The 23,156-nt window shown below is 39.3% G+C and overlaps 1 protein-coding gene across 1 annotated transcript; it reads left to right on the top strand.

Moving 5' to 3' along the window:
• The first annotated feature begins 11,148 nt into the window (after positions 1 to 11,148).
• Positions 11,149 to 14,920, top strand: LOC306853231 (reticulon-4 receptor-like 2). The gene is made up of 3 exons (XM_079390488.1): positions 11,149 to 11,275; positions 12,432 to 12,658; positions 12,754 to 14,920. The coding sequence occupies exons 1-3, from the start codon at positions 11,218 to 11,220 to the stop codon at positions 13,840 to 13,842; spliced, it is 1,374 nt and encodes a 457-aa protein (XP_079246614.1). The 5' UTR covers positions 11,149 to 11,217; the 3' UTR covers positions 13,843 to 14,920.
• The last annotated feature ends 8,236 nt before the right edge of the window (positions 14,921 to 23,156 follow it).

The following is a 23,156-nucleotide window of genomic DNA, read 5'->3' on the forward strand; positions in this document are numbered from 1 at the left end:
CCGCATTGATGGCTGCCCGCTGCTCCAGGTGTACCTGGATGGGTTAAATGCAGAGAACGTCCCTTTCCCCCCTTCCCCCGGGAAGTCGTGGCCTAATGGTTAGAGAGTCGGACTCGTAATCGAAAGGTTGCGGGTTCGAGTCCCCGGCCAGCAGGGATTGTAGGTGGGGGGAGTGAATGTACAGCGCTCTCTCCACCCTCAATACCACGACTGAGGTGCCCTTGAGCAAGGCACCGAACCCCCAACTGCTCCCCGGGCGCTGCAGCATGGCTGCCCACTGCTCCGGGTGTGTGTTCACGGTGTGTGTGTGTGTGCATTTGTTCACTACTCACTGCTGTGTGTGTGTGCACTTGGATGGGTTAAACGCAGAGCACCAATTTCGAGTATGGGTCACCATACTTGACAATACGTCACGACTTTACTTTTGTTTGTCATGTGACAATTAAGCATGCTATTCTGAAACATTTGTTGCTTATTGTATACTGTTTCACAAACTATTCTTTAAAAAATAGTAGGCAGTATGCACTGTGTACTGGGCAGTAAGCAAGTATGCCATTTCGAACACAGCCCAAAAGAAGTTGGCTTTTAGAAGTTTTAACTGATAATATGCTGCATATACACTACTGGAGAATTTTTTTTGTTGTTGAAAATGTTAAAACATCTTACAGATGTTACAGAGATCATAGGTGTGATCTCTGTACTCATTTTAGGTACATTTGGTCCATCATCATGTACTAATGCTGAAATGTGCTGTGAACTCCTTATCATTATTTGCTCACTTAGTCTTGACTTTATACTCTCCAGACGCCCAACAGGTCTTAGATTTGAGTTAATAGATTCAGAAGATGCTTTTATGCAAAACAAGTATTCAGGGTATACTGTAGTTCTCCTTGCACGTCTTATAAACTCATATATGGATCTCATGTTTGTGCTGCCATAATTAATTCATGTGTGTTGTCCTTTTGCCATGCTATTTCCAGCCCCTGTTCTGATGATATCTGGTATCTGATGGTATCTGCTTCTGGGGTCTTGGGTTAGTACTCAGTAGATAATATTTTTTTAGCTTTCATGTTTTTCCCAATTCTCATCTGAGCCTTGAACATTTCTTCTAGCACAATGCCTGACATATGTTTCCATGTTGTGGACAGGCAGGTTATTGCTAGTTTTTCCACTGTCCAACCTCCTGTTGCACATTTATACGACATTCTGCTGGTAGGAATTTAATCGTCTGTACCACCAGGCAACAGTTTAGTGCTGTAGTTTTCTTAAAAGTAAGTATGAGTAATATCAGGGCCTGATATCGTTCAAACCTTCTGCCCTTGGACATCTGCTATTTTGAAGGTAACTGTCTATTGAGAGCAATCAGTGGATTTGTCTCAGATCTGCAGGTGTTCTCTTAAGGTGTCGCAGCTCATTTAGAGTCTTGTGTTCTTGGTGTGTCTCTGTTGTTGCTGTGCTGTGAGCCTTAGTTGATCAGTATCTAGGCCTTTAATTACAGGCATTGTGCTACTTCCGTAGCTCATCGCTCATCTTTACTCCATTCTGTAGCTCAGCCATCTCACAGAACTGACACATTTTGTCTCCTTCCTTTTTTCCTTGCTTCCTTGGAAGACTTTGATGTCTTTTGCTTTCAGTATCCAACATCTGAAGGATCACGATTTACAAATATTTGGGAGATAAACCAGAGATTAAAAAAACTGTTGATTTGAACCATTTTGTAGATAAAATCAGTTTGATTATTTGCTCTCTGCCAACAGCTTGTGCAATTAAGTGTGTTCTCTTTCTAATTCTCTTCATCTCTCTGCATCATTAATTCTGCGTCATAATGGCTTGCGATATGACAGGGGCAGCCTTTGTATAAAAATAGAGATGTATGAATGAATAGACAGCAGATAGACAGATGAGGGAGGCAATAAAAAAGGAATGGAGGTAAATATTAGTCACTGAGACAAAGATGACAGAGTGATGATAAGGTTCTGCTCTCTATTACAGGAAGTGTATAAATCGTAGGAGTAAAGCAAAGTCATTATTTAGACAAAAACAGGTCAGATAGCTAAGTATAGAGGTAAACAGATTTTACAGTACTAAACAGGTGGGAGAGCATTTTGTAGGGGGTATGGACACATTTCCGATAAATATATATATTTTTTTATTTACTTTAATAAGTCATTAATCTTCCCTATACTCTCTCAGAAAAAAAAAAATATATATTTTTTATAAATTAGATTTTTCATATTAGGGCTGTCAAGTGATCTTTTTTTTAAGGCTGTCTTAGTGTCCTAGTCTTAATGAATGGTCACCGAATCATTGGCTCACACAATTCGTTCAAAAATGTGGATTCATTTAGTAACGAAACACCATAGTGTGTTGCTCAAAGACACACTACAGGCTTTGTTTGGAACTTTTACATTTTTTTTCATTTTCATTGGCCATGTAGAACAAAACAGGCAACGTTGACAACACTGTCTAAAACACTGTCTTGACACAATGTTAACTTTTGTTTATTGTATGAAATCAATATCACATTTGCAGTTGTGCAGATATTTGGGAAAAACAGCACTCTTGTTCTTGTGATATTATTAAATTAGATTGTGATATAAATACGTTTAGTTTAGTTTAGTTTAGTTTATTAATTTATAAAGCACATTTCAAAACAACAGAAGTTGCAACCAAAGTGCTGTACAGAGGTATTAAAACAAAAATTAAAACAAAATGCTGCAAATATAATACAAAAACTTATATATAGCTATAGTCGTCATCCTGCATCATATTCATCATCATCATGCAATGTAAGATGACATATATTAATCATTTTAAGTTATTTCTTTCCCAAAATTAATCATATCAAATTACTGTTAAATTTGACAGCCCATAGTATGAGATGGAAAACATAGTCAAAAACGAAACAGTTAATGTTAACAGTTTGGTTGTAAATAAACCATGCATGCAGGGTGATGGTGTTAGTAGAGTCTAAAACCATACTATTGGGATTAATAAGAGCCAGATGAGAGTAAACTAAAAGGCTTACTGGCTATATCTGAAATCATCCCCTATACTCCACATTACTCCCCTAATATAGTTCACTTAATAAGTGAATAAAAAACAAGTAGGTGGATTTGGACACAGAGTGTGCTGCTAGTGCTGCAAATGCCATCTTCTGGGAGATCTTGAGATTCAGGAATTCATAGCCCTTCAGTGTACATCTGTTATACACTCCTTATTGAGGTGCATTTTGGGATTGAATGCTTGCACTTGATAATATCCACTATGGTTTCAGACACCACTACAAATGGCTGGCCCACAAATAATCCATATAGAAGGTTATAGGGAGTGATTTCAGACAAGTGAACCTTTAAAGTTACTATTTCAGTCTTAAAATACTCAAATACTCCTATCTCAACACACTGACAACTGTAAGCTCATAGGTTAATTCTCCTGAAAAGTTTAAACACTGCTTTGTGAAAGCATTTTAAAACAATGCTTGCATTGTTTGTTTGGTTGACACAAGATCAAGATATTTTCATGTTTTTATCACGTAGAGAAAACTCATCTACACACTAGTCTGCTTTTTATAATCATTCTCTTGCAAACAATTCTAACTAAAACTTTCTAACTTGTACATTTTAAATCTCTTTGAAATTGTTTGAAAGAGTTGTAGAAAGCTTAGTGGTAGTGACGTTGAAATCATTTGACGGTAGTTCGCTAATAGTCTAACCAAAGATTCTTACTTCTGACGACTGTATTTAGGCTTCAAAATTCATAAAAGTTATGCTCATTTGTGAATATTATCTTTACTATTATCCTCTAGCAAATGGGAAAAAGCTATAATTACTTTTGCTGATTGAACCAGAGTGGTGCTAAATTTTGCCCTACAAAGAAATTATTTCTGCAGTACTTCATTGCAGACAACCTGTACAGAAACACGTTTTTGCTGTTGCCACAGAAATTACACACTTCACTTTTAAGAGCTAAATCTGTGACACAAATTCATGCTGTACATTAGGAGATTTATATTAAGATTTTCTGGTTGTCAACCTCTGTAAGAAGGCACATGTACAGTACAAAGCTGAAAAACATGTTCATAGCATTAGGACGAAATATTCAGAGTTGATCTGTTCAGTACAGGTTGGCAACTATCAAAGTACACACATATGAACTGACATGCACACACAAGCATGTACACACTCTCCCCAAACCCTTCTGTTGCTCTTTAAAGCGTGTGTCACTGCCCCAAGTGTTGAGGGGGAGTGTGGTCATCTGTCTGATCTTGCCTCATGTATGTATGTCTTGTGTGTGTGTCTTCCCCCACGGCCCCCTGTAGCGCTGAGAATGTGCAGTGATGAGTTAGCTGGTGGGCTAAGATTATTGTGAACAGTAGCCTCAGGCTCGGCTGCGTTGTTTTTGCAAAGCACACTAAGAACAAAGGGCACTTATGACGAGGAGTGACCTACTAGTGTGTGTTTGGTTCTGCAGGCTGTGTGTCCCGTCCCCCATGGTCTCCTGCCCTAACCTTTGACTCTCAGTGATGAGTGAGCTTGTGGGTACAGATGAAAGTGTGTGTTCTTGTGTGTGTATATGATATTCAGTGTTTGTCATGTGATATTTCATAAAGTCCACTGAGAGAAAGAGTAGGAGGAGTACAAGAACTGTAAAGTGTGCATATCTGCACATGCACATGATTGCATTCTGGCAGAGCATGCCGTGTGTGTGAGTGTGTGCAGGTTCAACATGTGGTTATAATTAGAAGATAGACAACAGCATTAGCTCAGTATAAAAAAGAGGTCAAAAAGAAAGTCCCCACAAACATACAAAAACAAACAAGTGTGTTTGCATGTGTCATGACATGGGTACACAGGTGCGCGTGCACAGATGGACTGCATCATGCTGAAGTTGGAGCGCACTGACCTCAGTCACGGTCAGGGAACAGAACTCTGACTCAGTGCAGCCCACACACATGACACTTGCACACAAATGCATACATGAATTTCTAACACTTATTTTACTCAAATATTTACACATGCAGCAGCTTTTTGTATACTAAAAATGTGGCTCCGGAAACTAAAAACAATGCATTGCCATTGAGTAAAAATATTCTGAAGAAATTTCAGGTTATAGGATCAAATTTGATTGCTAGAATCCTCTTGGATGTGATTTTATATTTAGAACCATATGGTAGGCTATAGGATTCTAATAATATTTTATTGCTTGATGTTTCAAAGAAAGAACAGTGGGAGCTATAGGGGTTTAAAAATTCGAAAAGATTTTTGTAGAATTTAAGTCTTCAGTATTATATTTGATACTCATATTTCTAAAGCCTCTAAATTATCAACAAGATCAAAACTTTGCTGAAAAACCTGTTGTACGCAATATTTTACATGCGTTCATAAGACATTTTTGGAAGATATAGTGACAACTGATATTTATGTGCATTTTACAACCCGAATTCCAGAAATGTTGGGATGTTTTTTAAATTTGAATAAAATGAAAACTAAAAGAATTTCAAATCACATGAGCCAATATTTTATTCACAATAGAACATAGATAACATAACAAATGTTTAACCTGATAAATTTTACAATTTTATGCTCAAAATGAGCTCATTTCAAATTTGATGCCTGCTACATGTCTCAAAATAGTAGGGACGGGGTTATGTTTCTGGAGGGGAGCATGTGTTACTCTAAAACCTTTCAGCATTCATAGTACCTTCCAAAACATGCAATCTGCCCATACCATATGCACATATACACCCCCATACCATCAGAGATGCTGGCTTTTGAACTAAATGCTGATAACGTTGATGACATTAGAGCCACATACCTGTGGCTCTGACATCTGTGGCCATGAAATAATTTGAAAGACTGGTTTTGGCTTATCTGAAGGACATCACCAGACCCTTACTGGACCCCCTGCAGTTCGCCTACAGAGCAAACAGGTCTGTGGATGATGCTGTCAATATGGGACTGCACTTCATCCTGCAGCATCTGGACAGACCAGGGACTTATGTGTTTGTGGATCCTGTTTGTGGACTTCAGCTCCACTTTTAACACCCTTCAGAATAAACTAACTCAGCTCTCCGTCCCAACCTCTGTCCATCAGTGGATCAACAGCTTCCTGACAGACAGGCAACAGTTAATAAAGCTTGGTAAATTCACATCCAGCACCCGCACCATCAGCACTGGAGCTCATCAGGGCTGCATTCTCTCCCCACTGCTCTTCTCCCTCTACACCGACGACTGCACATCTAAAGACCCCTCTGTCAAGCTCCTGAAGTTTGCAGACGACACCACACTGATCGGCCTCATTCAGAACGGTGACGAGTCTGCTTACAGACAGAAGGTTAAAGAATTGGCTGTATGGTGCAGTCTTAACAACCTGGAGCTTAACACGCTCAAAACTGTGGAGATGATAGTGGACTTCAGGAGAAACCCCCCTGCACTCCCCCCACTCACCATCATGAACAGCACTGTGACTGCAGTGGAGTCATTCAGATTTCTGGGCACCACCATCTCTCAGGACTTTGACTCTATTGTGAAAAAGGCCCAGCAGAGGTTGTACTTCCTTCGCCAGCTGAGGAAGTTCAGCCTGTCACAGGAGCTGCTGAAACAGTTCTACTCTGCCATCATTGAATCTGTCCTCTGCACTTCAATAACTGTCTGGTTCAGCTCAGCTACCAAATCTGACCTCAGAAGACTACGGAGAGTAGTCCGGTCTGCTGAGCGAATCATTGGTACAACCCTCCCCACTCTCCAAGAACTGTACTTATCCAGAGTGAGCAAAAGGGCTGGTAAAATCACTCTGGACCCCTCACATCCAGCACACTCCCTCTTTGATCTGTTACCGTCTGGTCGACACTACAGAGCTCTGAGAACCAGAACGACCAGACACAGAAACAGTTTCTTTCCTCAGGCAATCCATCTCATGAACACTTGACAATAAAACATGGAACACACAACTCTATTATTTATTCACCACACATGCTTACTTTTTTATCTAATTTAAAAAAAAATTTTTTTTATATATATATATTTTTTCCATTTCAAATTTGTACATATCAGACCTGTACACACATAATTGTCTATATTATATATTGTATTTTTGCTGTTTTGTACATTGTCTATTTGGATATTTGTATTATTCTTTATTATCTGTGTCCTGTCCTGTTGCTGTCTTTCTGTTGCACTGTGGAGCTTCTATCACTAAAACAAATTCCTTGTATGTGTAAACATACTTGGCCAATAAAGCTCATTCTGATTCTGATTTTGATAACACGCTGGAAGGTCTCCCTCCTCTTTAGCCCGGAGGACACAGCGTCTGTGATTTGATACAGTCCATTTTAAATGAGCCTTGGCCCACAGGACACAACCGCGCTTCTGGAAAATGTTCACTGTTCACATATGGCTTCCTTTTTGCATGATGGAGCTTTAGCTGGCATCTGCAGATGGTACGGCGGATTGTGTTTACCGACAGTGGTTTCTGGAAGTATTCCTGGGCCCATTTAGTAATGTCAATGACAGAATCATGCCGATGAGTGATGCAGTGTCATCTGAGGGCCCGAAGACCACGGGCATACAACAAAGATCTTCGGCCTTGTCCCATACGCACAGATACTTCTCCAGTTTCTCAGAAAATGTTGATGATGTTATGCACTGTAGATGATGAGATTTGCAAAGCCTTTGCAATTTGACGTTGAGGAACATTGTTTTTAAAGTATTCCACAATCTTTTTACGCACTCTTTCACAGATTGGAGAGCCTCTGCCCATATTTACTTCAGAGAGATTCTGCCTCTCTAAGACATCCCTTTTATAGCTAATCATGTTACAGACCTGATGTCAATTAACTTAATTAGTTGTTAGATGTTCTCCCAGCTGAATCTTTTCAAAATATCTTGCTTTTTCAGCCCCTGTGATAACTTTTTTGAGACCTGTAGCAGGCAACAAATTTTAAATGAGCTCATTCAGTGGATAAAAATTTCTCAGTTTAAACATTTGTTATGTTCTCTATGTTCTATTGTGAATATAATATTTTATTCAGATTTAAAAAACGTCCCAACATTTCCGGAACTCGGGTCATATGTAAATAAATAGTCTGCTATAAACTTTCTGGCTAATATTTTTTACGCCAGGCTAAGGTTAGTATTCAACATGCCATTTAATTTGAATTACTCATATTGATATTTTATTTCTTATTATAATTTTTTTTATTATTATTCATGTCTTGTAGGAAATACTGTCATTCACAACGAGGATAGAGTTGTTTCCACAGACTTAGTAATTATTGTTTCCTATGGCAACACTCATAATGCAATTTTATTGTTGATGCCCACAAAATTCTTACCAAACTGATGTACTGTGCATGTTCTTACCAAACTGATGTACTGACCAGCTGCATCACTGTCTGGTACGGGAACTGCAGTGCTGCTGACCGCAAGACCCTCCAGCAGACAGTGAACACAGCTGCAAAGATCATCGGTGCCCCTCTCCCCTCCATCCTGGACATCTTCCTTACACGATGCTCCAGCAAAACCAACAGCATCGTGAAGGACTCCACCCATCCCTCCCACAGTCTCTTCCAGCTCCTACCATCAGGAAGACGGTACCGGAGCATCAGAGCCCGCTCCGCCAGACTGCTCAACAGCTTTTTCCCCCAGGCTGTGAGAGCCCTGAACTCAAACCACCCCGCCCCCCTCTGAAACCCCATGCAAACCCCTACCTCCTGAAACATGGACCACCCCCCACCCCAAACCTTACCACACCAAAGAAAAACTGTATGGAACTTTAATTTTTTTTTTTAATATATTTTTTTTTTTTTTGTGCAATTCAAAGTGTGCTACACACAGGTGAGTGGGCCTGTACAAACCACTTATAGTAACACACTCTCCTCTATGTGCACTATGGACACTTTACACTATGGACACTTACACTTTACACTATGTGCACTATGGACACTTACACACACTGCTGCGTGTGCAAAATCTCACAAAAGACTCAGCAATATATGTATGTTTACATGCTCATGCACTACAAATCATCCTGCACTGTTCCCCAACCAGCTGCTCGACTCAAAATGTCTCTCTTTGCACATGTACAGTATTTGTGAAGCATTCATATAGTTTGTATTTTTTATCTTCTATTTTTTAGTTTGTATAGGGTAATATTTATGTGAAGCATTCGTATAGTTGTATTTTTTATCCTTTATTCTTTTAGTTTGTATAGGGTAAATACTTATATATAGTATACTTATAGTTATGTCTGTCAGTAGGTTAGTTGTGTATAGGTTTATAGTGTTTTTTACTTCATTGTTGTATGTCTGTATTTATGTAGCACCGTGGTCCTGCGAGACACGACATATGTCCCCACATGTAGCAGAATGACAATAAAGCTCAACTTGAACTTGAACTTGATGTGACTAATCCTAATCGCACTGCTTCAAGTGGGATTAAAACCAGCATCAACCAACAGGAAGTCGCTAATATGTCTCTTGAGGCCAGGGGAGTGAAGTTTACTTGTGCTGTATGTGTGCTTACACTCACTATAAATTATGTACTCTGCCATCTAGTGTATGAATTTAGGATAGATATGAAGAATAGTGTGTCTCTTAATAGAACATAACATTTGATTTTTTTTTACAACAGGGAAGCAAAATGACGTTTCAATCTGATGTGATTCTGCTACATTTAGGCCCTCACCTTACGCTATGTATAGAAAAATCTACGACTACTGAATGTATATTAAAAATGGGATGTGAGAAAACATCTTAAACCAGCCAGTGGGCAACTTGATATCAATTTGATGTCAAATATTAGCCAAGACTTGATCAAGATGCTGTAACATTATTTTAAATTAATTTTGGACGGCATATTCTTCAAGTAGTAATTGGGTGAAAATAGAAAGTTAATCCCACACTGAAATTGGTTTGACGTATACGTAGACCAATATGCTTGACATTCAATCAAATCACATTACATCAAATCAACGTCATGTCAAATTTGCCATATTTTACCTCCTTTTTGACATCAGTTTTGATGTCAATTTGATATCCTTTTCACATTTATTTCACAATGGGTAAGCTGGTTTGCTGGTGTCTCAGCCTGGTCTGATGTTAGTTTTAAATGGGACACATTTTAGGTGGCCAACTGGGAAAGCAGTTTAACAGCAAATCATCTAAGGATGGTTTAAGCAGACTTTAAATCACAACTTTTATTCACAAATATATTTTGCTCAAAATATATATTTTTGTATTATTATATCAAACAAAAACCAATCAAAAACAAATTAAATACCTAAATTCCTTCAAGAGTTGAAGCTGCTTCCGGTTTAGGTGGCTTTACAGTTTTATATGACAGCTGTCAAGTGGGAGAAGAGTTTTCGTCATGTTTCAAAAAACAGAAAACACAAAATACTGTAGCCTACATGTTCTATTGTACTAAAACAATATGCTATATTAAATAGAAAATTAAAATGTGTAATTATAAGATTATAAGAATATAACAAAAAATTTGAACAGTTTTTAGACAGAAACCTATAATTACCTAATTCCATTATCATGTGAATGACTATGACGTGAAAAAAATCATATAAAAGCAAAGTTAATCAAGAAAATTCAAAGAAAATTATATTTGGATTCTTTAAGTGTCTATAAAATGATAATAAATTGCTGATTTTTGTCCATGTGTTTTTTGGTCTATATTTAGTGTATTTTAGTATTTATAATATAATATAAATAATCCTATCTGTTATATCCAAAATTATTTATATTATAATCTTATTTGTCACATGTATACATTCAAATTATAAGATTATTTCTCAAAAGTGTAAGCTATTTAGTTTTTCGACCATTAACCTTATGTGCAGCCTACACACTGATTTCATAGGTTGTTGTATTCTAGCCTGTTTACTAATACGACTCTAGAGAAAAGAACAGTCATCTATAACAAAAACAACCGATAAAGTTATTTAGTCATCCCCCTCAATACACTCACTCAGACACACAGTCCGGTTTCCTCCCCCCACCTACGTGCTGCTCGCCCTCGCGCGCGTTACGTATGAGAGATTCCGCTGCGTCCCGCGTCCGTGGGCAGCCGGTGCTGGACTATAAACGCTGCCGGGGTGCGAGTCGCTCCTCAGTCGCAGTCGCAGTCGACTCGAGCACCAGAGCTGACCGTTAGAGCAGATAGCAGCTTGCGCTCAGGCTAACTCGCTCTCGGATTGGATTTTGGGATGGAAACTCGTGCGGCTGCGCGGAGCGCTCGCGTCTCCAACACTCTTACCTTCAAGAGTAAGTACCAACTTTTTATTGTAATTATTAGTTAAAGTTTAATGATTATTCATATTTTAATTTGAGGCACAATTATATACATTATTTACATACAAAATACATGTTTGGCAATATTGTGCTAAAACAGTTATTCCTATATGTTAGATATGTATGATGTACACTTAAAGACATTTAATTGCATATTTATTTAATGTTATATTTTGAATTTTACAAGATGCAAACAAATATAAATATGTAACAATAAATACGTAGCCTATCGAACAAAAGCTAATTATCTCTACTTTTGATTAACTGACATTAATTGATATATATATATATTTGTATTCTTGTATATATTTGATAAAATATACAACATACAAACACAAAAAATACATAAGTATAAATCAAAATAAATAATATACACATTTTTGTACATGTTTACAGTGTAGCATTCCATTTGGAGTCCCAGTTTGTTCTAACCTCAGTACAGCCACTTATGATTAATCAAGTGTATTGCGACTAGACAAATAATTGTTTATGAGCCACTTTTGATGTAACCAGGATAAATATAGAATAATCAATGATTTCTCAACTTTGAAAACTTACAAAGCTACTGTTAACAAAAATGGGTAGGCTATGCAGTTATGCAAAAAGGTAATGCAGTACAATTTTCCACATTAGTCCTGTGCAGCGGATTAGTTCATCTTGTCCTGGAAAGGATGTAGAGTGACCAGGTCATGGGTCAGGTAATAGGAAAATCTTGTGCAGGCAACATGAATGCACGCAGCATGATTAATTCACGCCATGCGTGTCTTTAAGCGCCATGTCATTGTGTAGAGTCACCGATCCCCGTGAGGTCCCCTCTTAAATATTCATGAGCTGCAGTAATTGAATCGAGTTCGGTTTCACAAACCTGAAGTTAATCCGAACTTTTTTGTTTCACGCACTCTTAGGCACTGTTCTGTTCTGTCTTGGATGGACACAGACTGGACAAAGAGTCTTTCTTAGGACTGCTTTCTTCAAGCAGAATATATGTGGATATTACTTAACCCAGCAATGATATTTCAAACGGCAGCTGTTATATTGACAAATTGTTTCCGCATGAGGATGTGGAACAGCTTCTTCTCTAATGTGAACACGAACATCTTGTTAAGTCTACCTCTTTCTCGCTCCACAGGTGGTTTGTCTCTTTGGTTGGTGATATGGTTGTTGGCATGTCGCTGTGCACCGGGTCAGGCATGTCCCAGGTTGTGTGTATGCTACCATATGCCCATGACTGTGAGCTGTCAGTCTCAGAACTTCACTGCTGTTCCAGCCGGCGTGCCCTACGACTCCCAGCGGGTTTTCTTGCAGAACAACCGCATCACTGAGCTCAGAGCCGACTCCTTTGGCTTCGAAACACAGGTGAGAGCATATCTGTAAGTGAACATCACGCTGAATCTTTTCGTGTGAAGATTTAAGCAGAGATTTACCTTTGTCTTTACTTTCTGAATCCTCAGGTCCTATGGCTGTATTCCAACAACATCACATGGATCGAAGCAGGTGCATTCAGTAATCTGCGTGTACTAGAGGAACTAGATTTGAGTGACAACCCATCACTGCGCAGGCTGGACGGGGGTGCGTTCAGGGGGCTGGAGCGCTTGCAGAGTCTACACATGCACCGCTGCCACTTGACCGAGCTGCCTGCTGACCTCTTCCACAAGCTCTACAGCTTGCAGTTCCTCTACCTGCAGGAGAACCAGCTGAGCCACCTTGCAGATGGCCTTTTTTCCGACCTGGTCAACCTCACCCACCTGTTCCTGCATGGCAATCGTATCCGTGTCCTGTCTGAAAATGCCTTCCGAGGCCTGGTGAATCTTGACCGCCTGTTGCTTCATGACAACCGCATCCGACAAGTCCATCGGCGAGCCTTCCGTGACCTGGGCAGATTGACCATCCTCTATCTCTTCAACAACTCTCTGCAGGAGCTTCCAGGCCAGGCACTGAAGGATACGTCGTCAGTGCAGTTTCTCAGGCTCAATGGTAACCCCTGGACCTGCGGCTGTGAAGCCAGGTCGCTATGGGAGTGGTTCCGCAAAGTTCGGATCTCCAGCTCAGACCTAACCTGCTCTTCACCAGCCCCTCGTAAAGGCCAGGACCTGAGGTTCCTGCGCGAGCTGGACTTTGCCCTCTGCCCGGTGCCTGACCCAGGATCCCTGGCTGGCACTACAACCACGACCTTCAGCACCAAGACCCGTTGGTGGTTCTCCAAGAACAAACCGGCCTCATCATCCAAGAGCCACTTTCACAAGAGTAGCGAGACCCTGAAAGCCTCTCCATTCACCTCTGTCAAACATCCCTCATCTGCATCATCCTCCTTCTCATCCAAGTACGATCTCACTGCGGAGGAGGCTGCTTTACCCAAGCTAGAGCCTGAAGAGTATTGGGCAAACTATGGCAATGAGGATGCTGCCTCAGTCCCCTGTTTCGAGCTTGAATGTCCACCAGGTTACGACTCTCCCATTCTCCCATCTTCCTCTTCGCCTTCACTTCTGTCCTTTTTCTCGCTCACAGCACTTACTCTCTCTTTTCACCTTCTCTTCGGCTGAGTTTTCCTTCTCCTCCTCTTTTTCTTCTATTATACTTCACTACCTTTCTCCTGTAATCGGGCTTATGCTAATAAATGCATAGAAGCAGCCATGCAGGAAAGGGTGACAAGACTGGCACACAACAACAAATTAAACACAACACACACTGTGCAATTCATACAGTACAACAGAGACAGGGCTACCGCATGCATGCACTCACAGCAGGCTTTGCAACATCACCTCAAGTGGCGTCCTCTCTAAAATCAGAGAACACAGGACAAGTAGAGGTGCAAAGAGAAAAAAAGGGAGCGATGTGGAAAATGAAACAAGAGTTCAATGTCAAAGATGGCGGGGAATGTCTCTGCATGGAGAGGAAAACTCTCATGCTGACAAAGAAGACTACGTCATTTATCAATGACCATCACATCATCATGTAAATAGGAACATACACAAACTACACATATTTTTCCAACAGGACACTGTCAGTGTCTTTTTGTTGATTGTTGGGTACTAAACCAGATACACTATCACATACAGTTGCTCCAAAAAGTATTTAGGCAATTATGCTACAATGTCCAAATTTAAAGAAGAACATTTCACAATTTAAAAAAATATAAATTTAAAATGATAAAACTATAGAAATATTGTATTAGGATACATTCTGATTGTCAAATTCAAATGTGCATGGTTGAAGTGATTAACTAAAAACAGATGCCACTTGCTTTGATATTTTATTTCCCAATGCAATGACATTTTCAGGAGTGGTTTAAATGTCCAAATATTTTTGGGGCCGCTGTAAACAATACGATGAACAGATAGCTAATGGAAGAACTGACGAACAAAGACCGTTGCTAATGTTTTTCATTTGTTAAAACCGTGTTAAGTACTTTGGTTTGTGTTAGTTAATCTGAGTTGTGCCAGGTACTTTGAGTATCAGGTGAAGTTAGGGCAGGAAGTCAATGTTTAATTCAACCTGAAGAACTCAGAAACTGCTTAAAGTGAGAGATCTGTGTTTTCTCTGTGTGTAAGATATCACATAGTCTGAAAGAAATGTTAAACACTTTGTCTTTGTCTAAAAAAACTAAATAAAACCACCTTGAATAAATAATCATTATTATTGAGTGATCTCTTGTTTTGCAGTATTTGATCTGTTGGTGTGTGGGTGTGCGTGTTTAAGCATTAACTAAGCAGATGGTGATGGAGAGACAATTAGATTTTTAAATCTCACCCCAATGTTAAAATACAGTTTTTAAGTCCCCAACAGAGCATTCAGTTGCATTGCAGCCAGTATGCATGCAAGAGACAATTTCAATTAGTTAATAAACACAATCTAACATTAATATAACCTTTCTCTATTATTTAGAATTTCTCCCCTGACAAGTCACTAGACAACACCCTTCAGCAATCCAAGTAATCTGAAACCCTTAGAAGAAAGGTGTATTGCTCAGAGGTCTTTCATAACACATTTAACGTCATAGACTTGATGTTTAGGAATCAACTTTATCTCTGATGTTTTTCCAGAAATGTCTTAAGAGAAATAAAATGAGAAAACAATACTAAAATAATAAATATATGAAAAGGTATGATAATGTAGATAGCAAATGACAATCTGACCATTACAAGGAGACAATTTGGAAATAATTTATTGGGATAAACAGGCAAGTCTCCATGTACTCTCTATTTAATCTTGTTTGCTGTGTAACAACAGGTCTTAAATAGAGCTTTCCTACGTCCATATGTGTGCATATAAACTTTCAAAATAACTTGACTGGAAATTTCTCCTCTGAAGACGCACTTGATCTGTTCTCCCACAGAGTGCCTTTTGTTCTAGGCTGTCTGTTCGGCATTGTTCTGCTGTCTTGTGTGTCAATCACTTGCATTCGGGCATTCATGAGCTCCCCATTCATTCATCTCTCGTTTCCTAAATCTCATCATCTCCTCGTACGCTCTCTCCAGATGGTTCTGTTTGCATGGACGTGTGTTGGCGTGGCTGTGACGTGCATCATCAGTCGTGTGTCATGCCTGAGAGAGTACAAGTGCATGTGCTTGGGTGTCTTAGAACGAGCACAAGTGTAAATGTTCCATCTGCAAGATCATTAGCGCTATTAATTTAGGGCTGAACAGAATGTCGGGAGAGACTAAAAAAAGATCAAGTTTGAACCACAAATAACATTCTGTTGCTGGGGACAAATAAGGGCACTCCAACAACACATTACATTACCTGCAATGGCTAGTGACTGTATAAGATGGGGTGTACACTAGTGAACAGTTTCAGATGGAGTGTACACTACTGATTGCAGATGGAGTGCACACTAGTGAATATGCATCAGATTGAGTATACACTAGTGAGTGCAATAGATGGAGTGCATCCAATGGAGTGTACACTAGTGAATATTCAAAAGAAGGAGTATACATTACTGAATATGTATTGGATGATGAAGTATACCCTAGTGAACATTTATCAAATGGAATATATCACTGTAAAAAAAAAAAAATTCTGCTGAAGCTGGTTGCCTTAAAATTTGGAGTTCTCTCAACATATTTTTGTAGGAGATTATTTTTGTTGTATAAACTTAAAACAACAAGTTGAGAAAACTAAAAAATCTGCTGAAGCTGGTTGCCTTAAAATTTTAAGTTGGCTCAACTTTTTTTTTTTTACAGTGTACAAGTGATTGAATCTGATGGTGTGTTCACTAATCGATTGGTCAGATTAGTGTACACTAGTGGTTATTTATCAGATGGATTATACATTAGTAAATACATAAAATGGTGTGTTCACCAATCAATATGCACGGTGGACGAGAGAGCTCAACATGCTGCAACTTCAGAAAACACATGCAAATAGAAAAAGCACCAGCAAATCAAGAAAACTTCTTCATCCGTTTGACAGCAAGTGGTGCAAATGCTCACAACACAAACAAATAAAAAACACACTGCAAATAATCACAACACAACCAAATACATTTTATTTGCAGTGTGTTTCTTTGTTTGGTTGTGTTGTGAGCATTTGCAGCGTGTGTGTTGTCAAGGTTTTCTTAATTTGCAGGCATTTTTTTCTATTTGTAGTGCGTTTCTTTGTTTGGTTGTGCTGTGAGCATTTGCAGCGCGTGTGTTGTAAAATTGAGGAAGTTGTTTTCTTTATTTGCAGGTGTTTTATCTATTTGCAGCGCATTGAGCTCTCTCGGCCACTGTAAATATGTAACAGATTAAGTGTACACTAGTGAATCAGATGGAGTATATATTCCTGAATATGCATCATACTGAGGATACACTAGTGAATATTTATTAAAAGTAGTAAGCCTGGATGGAGTGCATCAGACAGAATATACAGTCAGGTCCATAAATATTGGGACATCGACAATTCTAAAATTTTTGGCTCTATACACCACCACAATGGATTTCAAATGAAACGGACAAGATGTGCTTTAACTGCGTCAGCTTTAATTTGAGGGTATTTACATCCAAAGCAGGTGAACGGTGTAGGAATTACAACAGTTTGCATATGTCCCTCCCACTTGTTAAGGGACCAAAAGTAATGGGACAGAATAATAAACATAAATCAAACTTTCACTTTTTAATACTTGGTTGCAAATCCTTTGCAGTCAATTACAGCCTGAAGTCTGGAACGCATAGACATCACCAGACGCTGGGTTTCATTCCTGGTGATGCTCTGCCAGGCCTCTACTGCAACCGTCTTCAGTTCCTGCTTGTTCTTGGGGCATTTTCCCTTCAGTTTTGTCTTCAGCAAGTGAAATGCATGCTCAATCGGATTCAGGTCAGGTGATTGACTTGGTCATTGCATAACAGTCCACTTCTTTCCCTTCAAAAACTCTTTGGTTGCTTTTGCAGTATGCTTTGGGTCATTGTCCATCTACACTGTGAAGTGCCGTCCAGTGAGTTCTGAAGCATTTGGCTGAATATGAGCAGATAATATTGCCCGAAACACTTCAGAATTAATCCTGCTGCTTTTGTCAGCAGTCACATCATCAATAAATACAAGAGAACCAGTTCCACTGGCAGCCATACATGCCCACGCCATGACACTACCACCACCATGCTTCACTGATGAGGTGGTATGCTTAGGATCATGAGCAGTTCCTTTCCTTCTCCATACTCTTCTCTTCCCATTACTCTGGTACAAGTTGATCTTGGTCTCATCTGTCCATAGGATGTTGTTCCAGAACTAAGAAAAGGCTTTTTTAGATGTTGTTTGGCAAACTCTAATCTGGCCTTCCTGTTTTTGTGGCTCACCAATGGTTTTCACTCTGGTGAAGTCTTCTCTTGATTGTTGACTTTGACACACATACACCTACCTCCTGGAGAGTGTTCTTGATCTGGCCAACTGTTGTGAAGGGTGTTTTCTTCACCAGGGAAAGAATTCTTCGGTCATCCACCACAGTTGTTTTCCGTGGTCTTCCGGGTCTTTTTGGTGTTGCTGAGCTCACCGGTGCGTTCCTTCTTTTTAAGAATGTTCCAAACAGTTGTTTTGGCCACGCCTAATGTTTTTGCTATCTCTCTGATGGGTTTGTTTTGTTTTTTCAGCCTAATGATGGCTTGCTTCACTGATAGTGACAGCTCTTTGGATCTCATCTTGACAGTTGACAGCAACAGATTCCAAATGCAAATAGCACACTTGAAATTAACTCTGGACATTTTATCTGCTCATTGTAATTGGGATAATGAGGGAATAACACACACCTGGCCATGGAACAGCTGAGAAGCCAATTGTCCCATTACTTTTGGTCCCTTAACAAGTGGGAGGCACATATGCAAACTGTTGTAATTCCTACACCGTTCACCTGATTTGGATGTAAATACCCTCAAATTAAAGCTGACAGTCTGCAGTTAAAGCACATCTTGTTCGTTTCATTTGAAACCCATTGTGGTGGTGTATAGAGCCAAAAATGTTAGAATTGTGTCGATGTCCCAATATTTATGGACCTGACTGTAAACTAGTGAGACAGCACTGGATGACGTACACACTAATGTGTGCACTGAACATTAGTGTGCATTAGTGTACACTAATGAGCTTATTAGACGGAGTGTACATTACTGAAAATGTATCTGATTAAGTATACAATAGTGAATATTTGGAATGGAATATACACTAATGTGTACTCTAATCACTAGAGTAATACATTAATGAATTTGTATCAGATTGAATAATGATAATTTATCAGATTAATTATACATTAATAAATATATCAAATAGTGTGTTCACTATTCAGTAACAGATTAAGTTTACACTGGTGAATATTTGTCAAGATGGAGTGTCCAGTACAATCCTAAATGTATCAGATTGAGTGTACACTAGTGAATATTTTCAAATGGAGTGTACAGTGCTGAATATGTGTCAAATGGAGTATACACTAGTGAATATTTATCAAATGGAGTATACACTTGTGAGTACATTAGATGGTGTGCATCAGATGGAATATACACTGGTGAGTTGGAAAGAATGCATCAGATGGAGTGTATACTAGTAAGTGCATTTGATAGAGTGCATCAGATGGAATATACACAAGTAAGAGCACTGAATGACATATACACTAATATGTGCATCAGACAGTTTGCATTAGTGTACTGTACACTAATGTGCTTATCAGATGAAGTGTACATTAGTGAATATGTATCAGATGCATATCAGTCAGCATGGAGAATGAATGGAAGGATCATATAAAGTGTGTGATATGAGGAGGGGGGCTGACGTGAATTAGTTGGGGTGATTAAGAGACTGCGTCAGCAGCGTGGGGGTCTGCATCTTTTCCCTCTCATCCCCACCAAACTTCTGTTCTGAACTAAAAATACGCCCTGCCAGAAGGCACCCAGAGAGGAAGACAGAATGTGTGTGTGAAGGACAGTTTGAATAAAGGTATGTGAAAATAACAGATCGAACAACTCTGAAAATAACTGTATCAGTTTAACATATGGGAATTCACTAGCTGGAGCGGCTTGTTTTTGGTGGTTTGCGTCATGTGTCCATCATACATCACCATTCATTCATCACCCTCTCCAGATGAGTGTTAATCTGCACTATGTTTAATCATGTAGCTCTCACTGATTAAATCAAATCTCTCTTTTTCTGTCCAACTCTATTTTTGACAGGCAAGTTTGTTCAGGCTTTAGCTGAGATCATCTCTCTGGCTCGGGAATCTGTGCATAAACACACGGGTGGCTTACAAGTTGAACATGCTTCTTGTGATCGATTGCTTCAGTCTGTCCCTGTCTGTTGTGCTGCTGAGAGGTTTGCGTTTGTAGCTCCGCTTTTTATTGAATCTTTACCTTGCTTTCACCTTCTGTTGTTTAAAGTGATAATATATAACTTAATTCCCACCATATTTCTGGTATTATCTATCAAACTAATCTAACTAATTTGATTGTTCACTTTTTAAATCCATTCGCGTTTCTATTTGCGCCTATTATTGTTTTCTTTTTTTCTCGCTCCGTTTTCATTTCTCTGTCCTCCGTTTTTCACAAGTTCATCAAACAACAGTGGTAAGTTAAGCTGGTATCATTCATCAGTCACGGTGAGTAATGGCTTCTTCTCCTGCTATTGTTGTTTGCACTTCATGTCACATGTATAGTTTATCTCTCTCTGTCGGCGATGAGGGATTCTCATGTGATAAATGCAGGGAAAAAGTTAGGCTGACAGAGAAGGTTTCAGAATTAGAGACACGCATCCAAACTTTAGTTGAGGATAGTAAGAATGTGAGAGCTGTAGATACTGCTTTGGATGCGACTAGCTCAGGGAGTGCTGTACATTGTTCAGTTCCAGTTGAGCCCGTGCAGCAGGGCAGCTGGGTGACTGTGAGGCGGCCTAGTCGCGGGTCAAAATACCACTCTTCCGTTCCAATCAAAACATCAAACAGCTTCTCCCACTCAGTGAAGCACCCAGTGAGAAACCTGATGAAAGTGCTCTGGTTATTGGCGATTCTATTTTACGGAACGTGAAAATAGAGACACCAGCCACCATAGTCCATTATTTACTGGGAGCCAGAGCGCCTGACATCTTGGCATATTTAAAAGTGCTGGCTAATGCTAAACGTAAATTCAGTAAGATTGTTATTCACGTCGGCGCTAATGATGTTCCACTTCGCCAGTCGGAGATCACTAGAAATAATATTAAAGAGGTGTGTGAACTTGTAAGTACGATGTCAGACACTGTAATATGCTCTGGCCCGCTCCCTGCTTACCGTGGCAATGAGATTCATAGCAGACTGTCGTCACTCAATGGCTGGATGTCTAAGTGGTGCCCGCAGAATAGCATAGACTTTATAGACAATTGGATGAGTTTTTGGGGCAGACCTGACCTGTTGAAAAGAGATGGTGTTCATCCCTCCTGGGGTAGTGCCGCTCTTCTCTCTAGAAATACGGCACATAGTCTTAGAGTTCGTATTTGACTAACTGGGGCCCAGGTCAGGAAGCAGACAGACTGGCTAAACCGACCGTCTGCTAGCCGCCTCACGTCACAGAAGTCAGTTAATTCTCAGCACCTAGATATCACACTATAGAGACTGTGTCTGTTCCCCGAACTAGAATATACAGAAAACATCCAAACCAAATTAAGAGTAACAATTTCATTGATGTTCAACAAATAAAAATGTTTCCAATACAGAGAAAAAATTGATAAAGCTTGGCTTACTGAATATCAGGTCCCTTTCTACAAAAACACTTTTTGTAAATGATTTGATCAATGATCATAACCTAGATTTGCTCTGTTTGACAGAAACATGGCTAAAACCAGATGAATACATTACTTTAAATGAGTCCACCCCCCAAGATTACTGCTATAAAAATGAGCCACGTCCGAAAGGTAAAGGGGGAGGTGTTGCTACAATTTATAGCAATATTCTCAGTATTTCTCGGAGGGCAAGCTTTAAGTATAACTCGTTTGAAGTTATGGTGCTGCGTATAACATTATCTAGAGAAACACGTGTTAGTGATAAATCCTCTGTGATGTTTGTACTGGCTACTGTATACAGGCCACCATACAGACTTTATTAAAGAATTTGCTGATTTTCTATCTGAGTTAGAACTGGCTGCAGATAAAGTCTTAATTGTTGGCGATTTTAATATCCATGTCGATAATGAAAAAGATGCATTAGGATCAGCATTCATAGACATTCTGAACTCTATTGTGAGGAATTCCAGTCAGAATTTAGACTGTATCATAGTACTGAGACTGCTCTCATTAGAGTTAAAAATGACCTGCTTCTATCATCTGATCGTGGTTGTATCTCTTTATTAGTTCTACTGGATCTTAGCGCTGCGTTCGACACTATCGACCACAACATTCTTTTAAATAGACTAGAACACTTTGTTGGCATTAGTGGAAGTGCATTAGCATGGTTCAAATCGTACTTATCTGAACGCCATTAGTTCATAGCAGAGGTATCATATCGATCACAAGTGCAGTACGGAGTACCTCAAGGCTCCTTCTTTCATCGCCTTCATTCAAACATGCATCCATACTTTTCTGGCTGCACCTTGTCTTCTCACATTACCTTTTGTTTTATCAATGGTCTGCCACCTTCTCCGATGGGACTACGAAAGTTTGTCATCTCCATCTGGTAAGTCTAGCACAGTGAGATGAACTCAGGTCAGGTGAGTGAGACAGTCTGCAGTCCTTTTTTCCAATCCCAGATGACAAAAGGATGAGGGACGGGTTATTACTTTACTGCCACCTATTGGCTGATCTAAACAATAGCTTGCTTTCAAGTAAAAATGTGCACCACCCATTGTCCCGCTCACGTCTGATTTAAACTTTAGAATAGTTATCCATCATTTTAATAAAGCCTTCAAGAGCACATGTGAAAAAAATACAACTTTATTTATTGAAACTAAAAGCAGTCGGACAAGTGCTGAAGTGTCTTTAAATACTCATTATAACAAATATTTATGGTGCATTCATTTATATTTGTTCACACAATTTCAATCCGAAAAAACAAAACTAAGCAGCCTCTGGAACTTTTGAAATACGAATGTTTCTCTTTGGAAACGTTTCATAAAATATTTAAAAACATGTTTTGTACAACAAACCAAGGAATGATTGTGTCACAAAATTTTCTAGTGACAAGATGAGTTTGTATCTTTCGTCTAGATACTGCACCTGTGTGTGTTTGAGAAAGACAGTGAGAGACAGAAAGAGATATAGAACAGAGAGAGAATATGATGGGTTTTAAGGCCAGAGAATAAAAGCTAGGGAGAAAAACAAGAAAAGGAACAAAAACTATAAATTATAATAAACACAAATTTCAAACAAGAGAGAGGAGAGGAGAAGAGGAATCAGTCTTACAGCCCAATTTGGAAGAAGAACATTTAAGAGACAATATCTA

Source organism: Barbus barbus, assembly GCF_936440315.1.
Source record: "Barbus barbus genome assembly, chromosome: 33".
NCBI classification, from domain to species: Eukaryota; Metazoa; Chordata; class Actinopteri; order Cypriniformes; family Cyprinidae; genus Barbus; species Barbus barbus.

Coding starts and splice junctions, on each gene's coding strand:
- LOC306853231 (XM_079390488.1), top strand. CDS start 11,218: ATGGAAACTCGTGCGGCTGCGCGGAGCGCTCGCGTCTCCAACACTCTT. Junction 11,276..12,431: donor CAACACTCTTACCTTCAAGA/GTAAGTACCAAC, acceptor CTCGCTCCACAG/GTGGTTTGTCTCTTTGGTTG. Junction 12,659..12,753: donor CCTTTGGCTTCGAAACACAG/GTGAGAGCATAT, acceptor CTGAATCCTCAG/GTCCTATGGCTGTATTCCAA.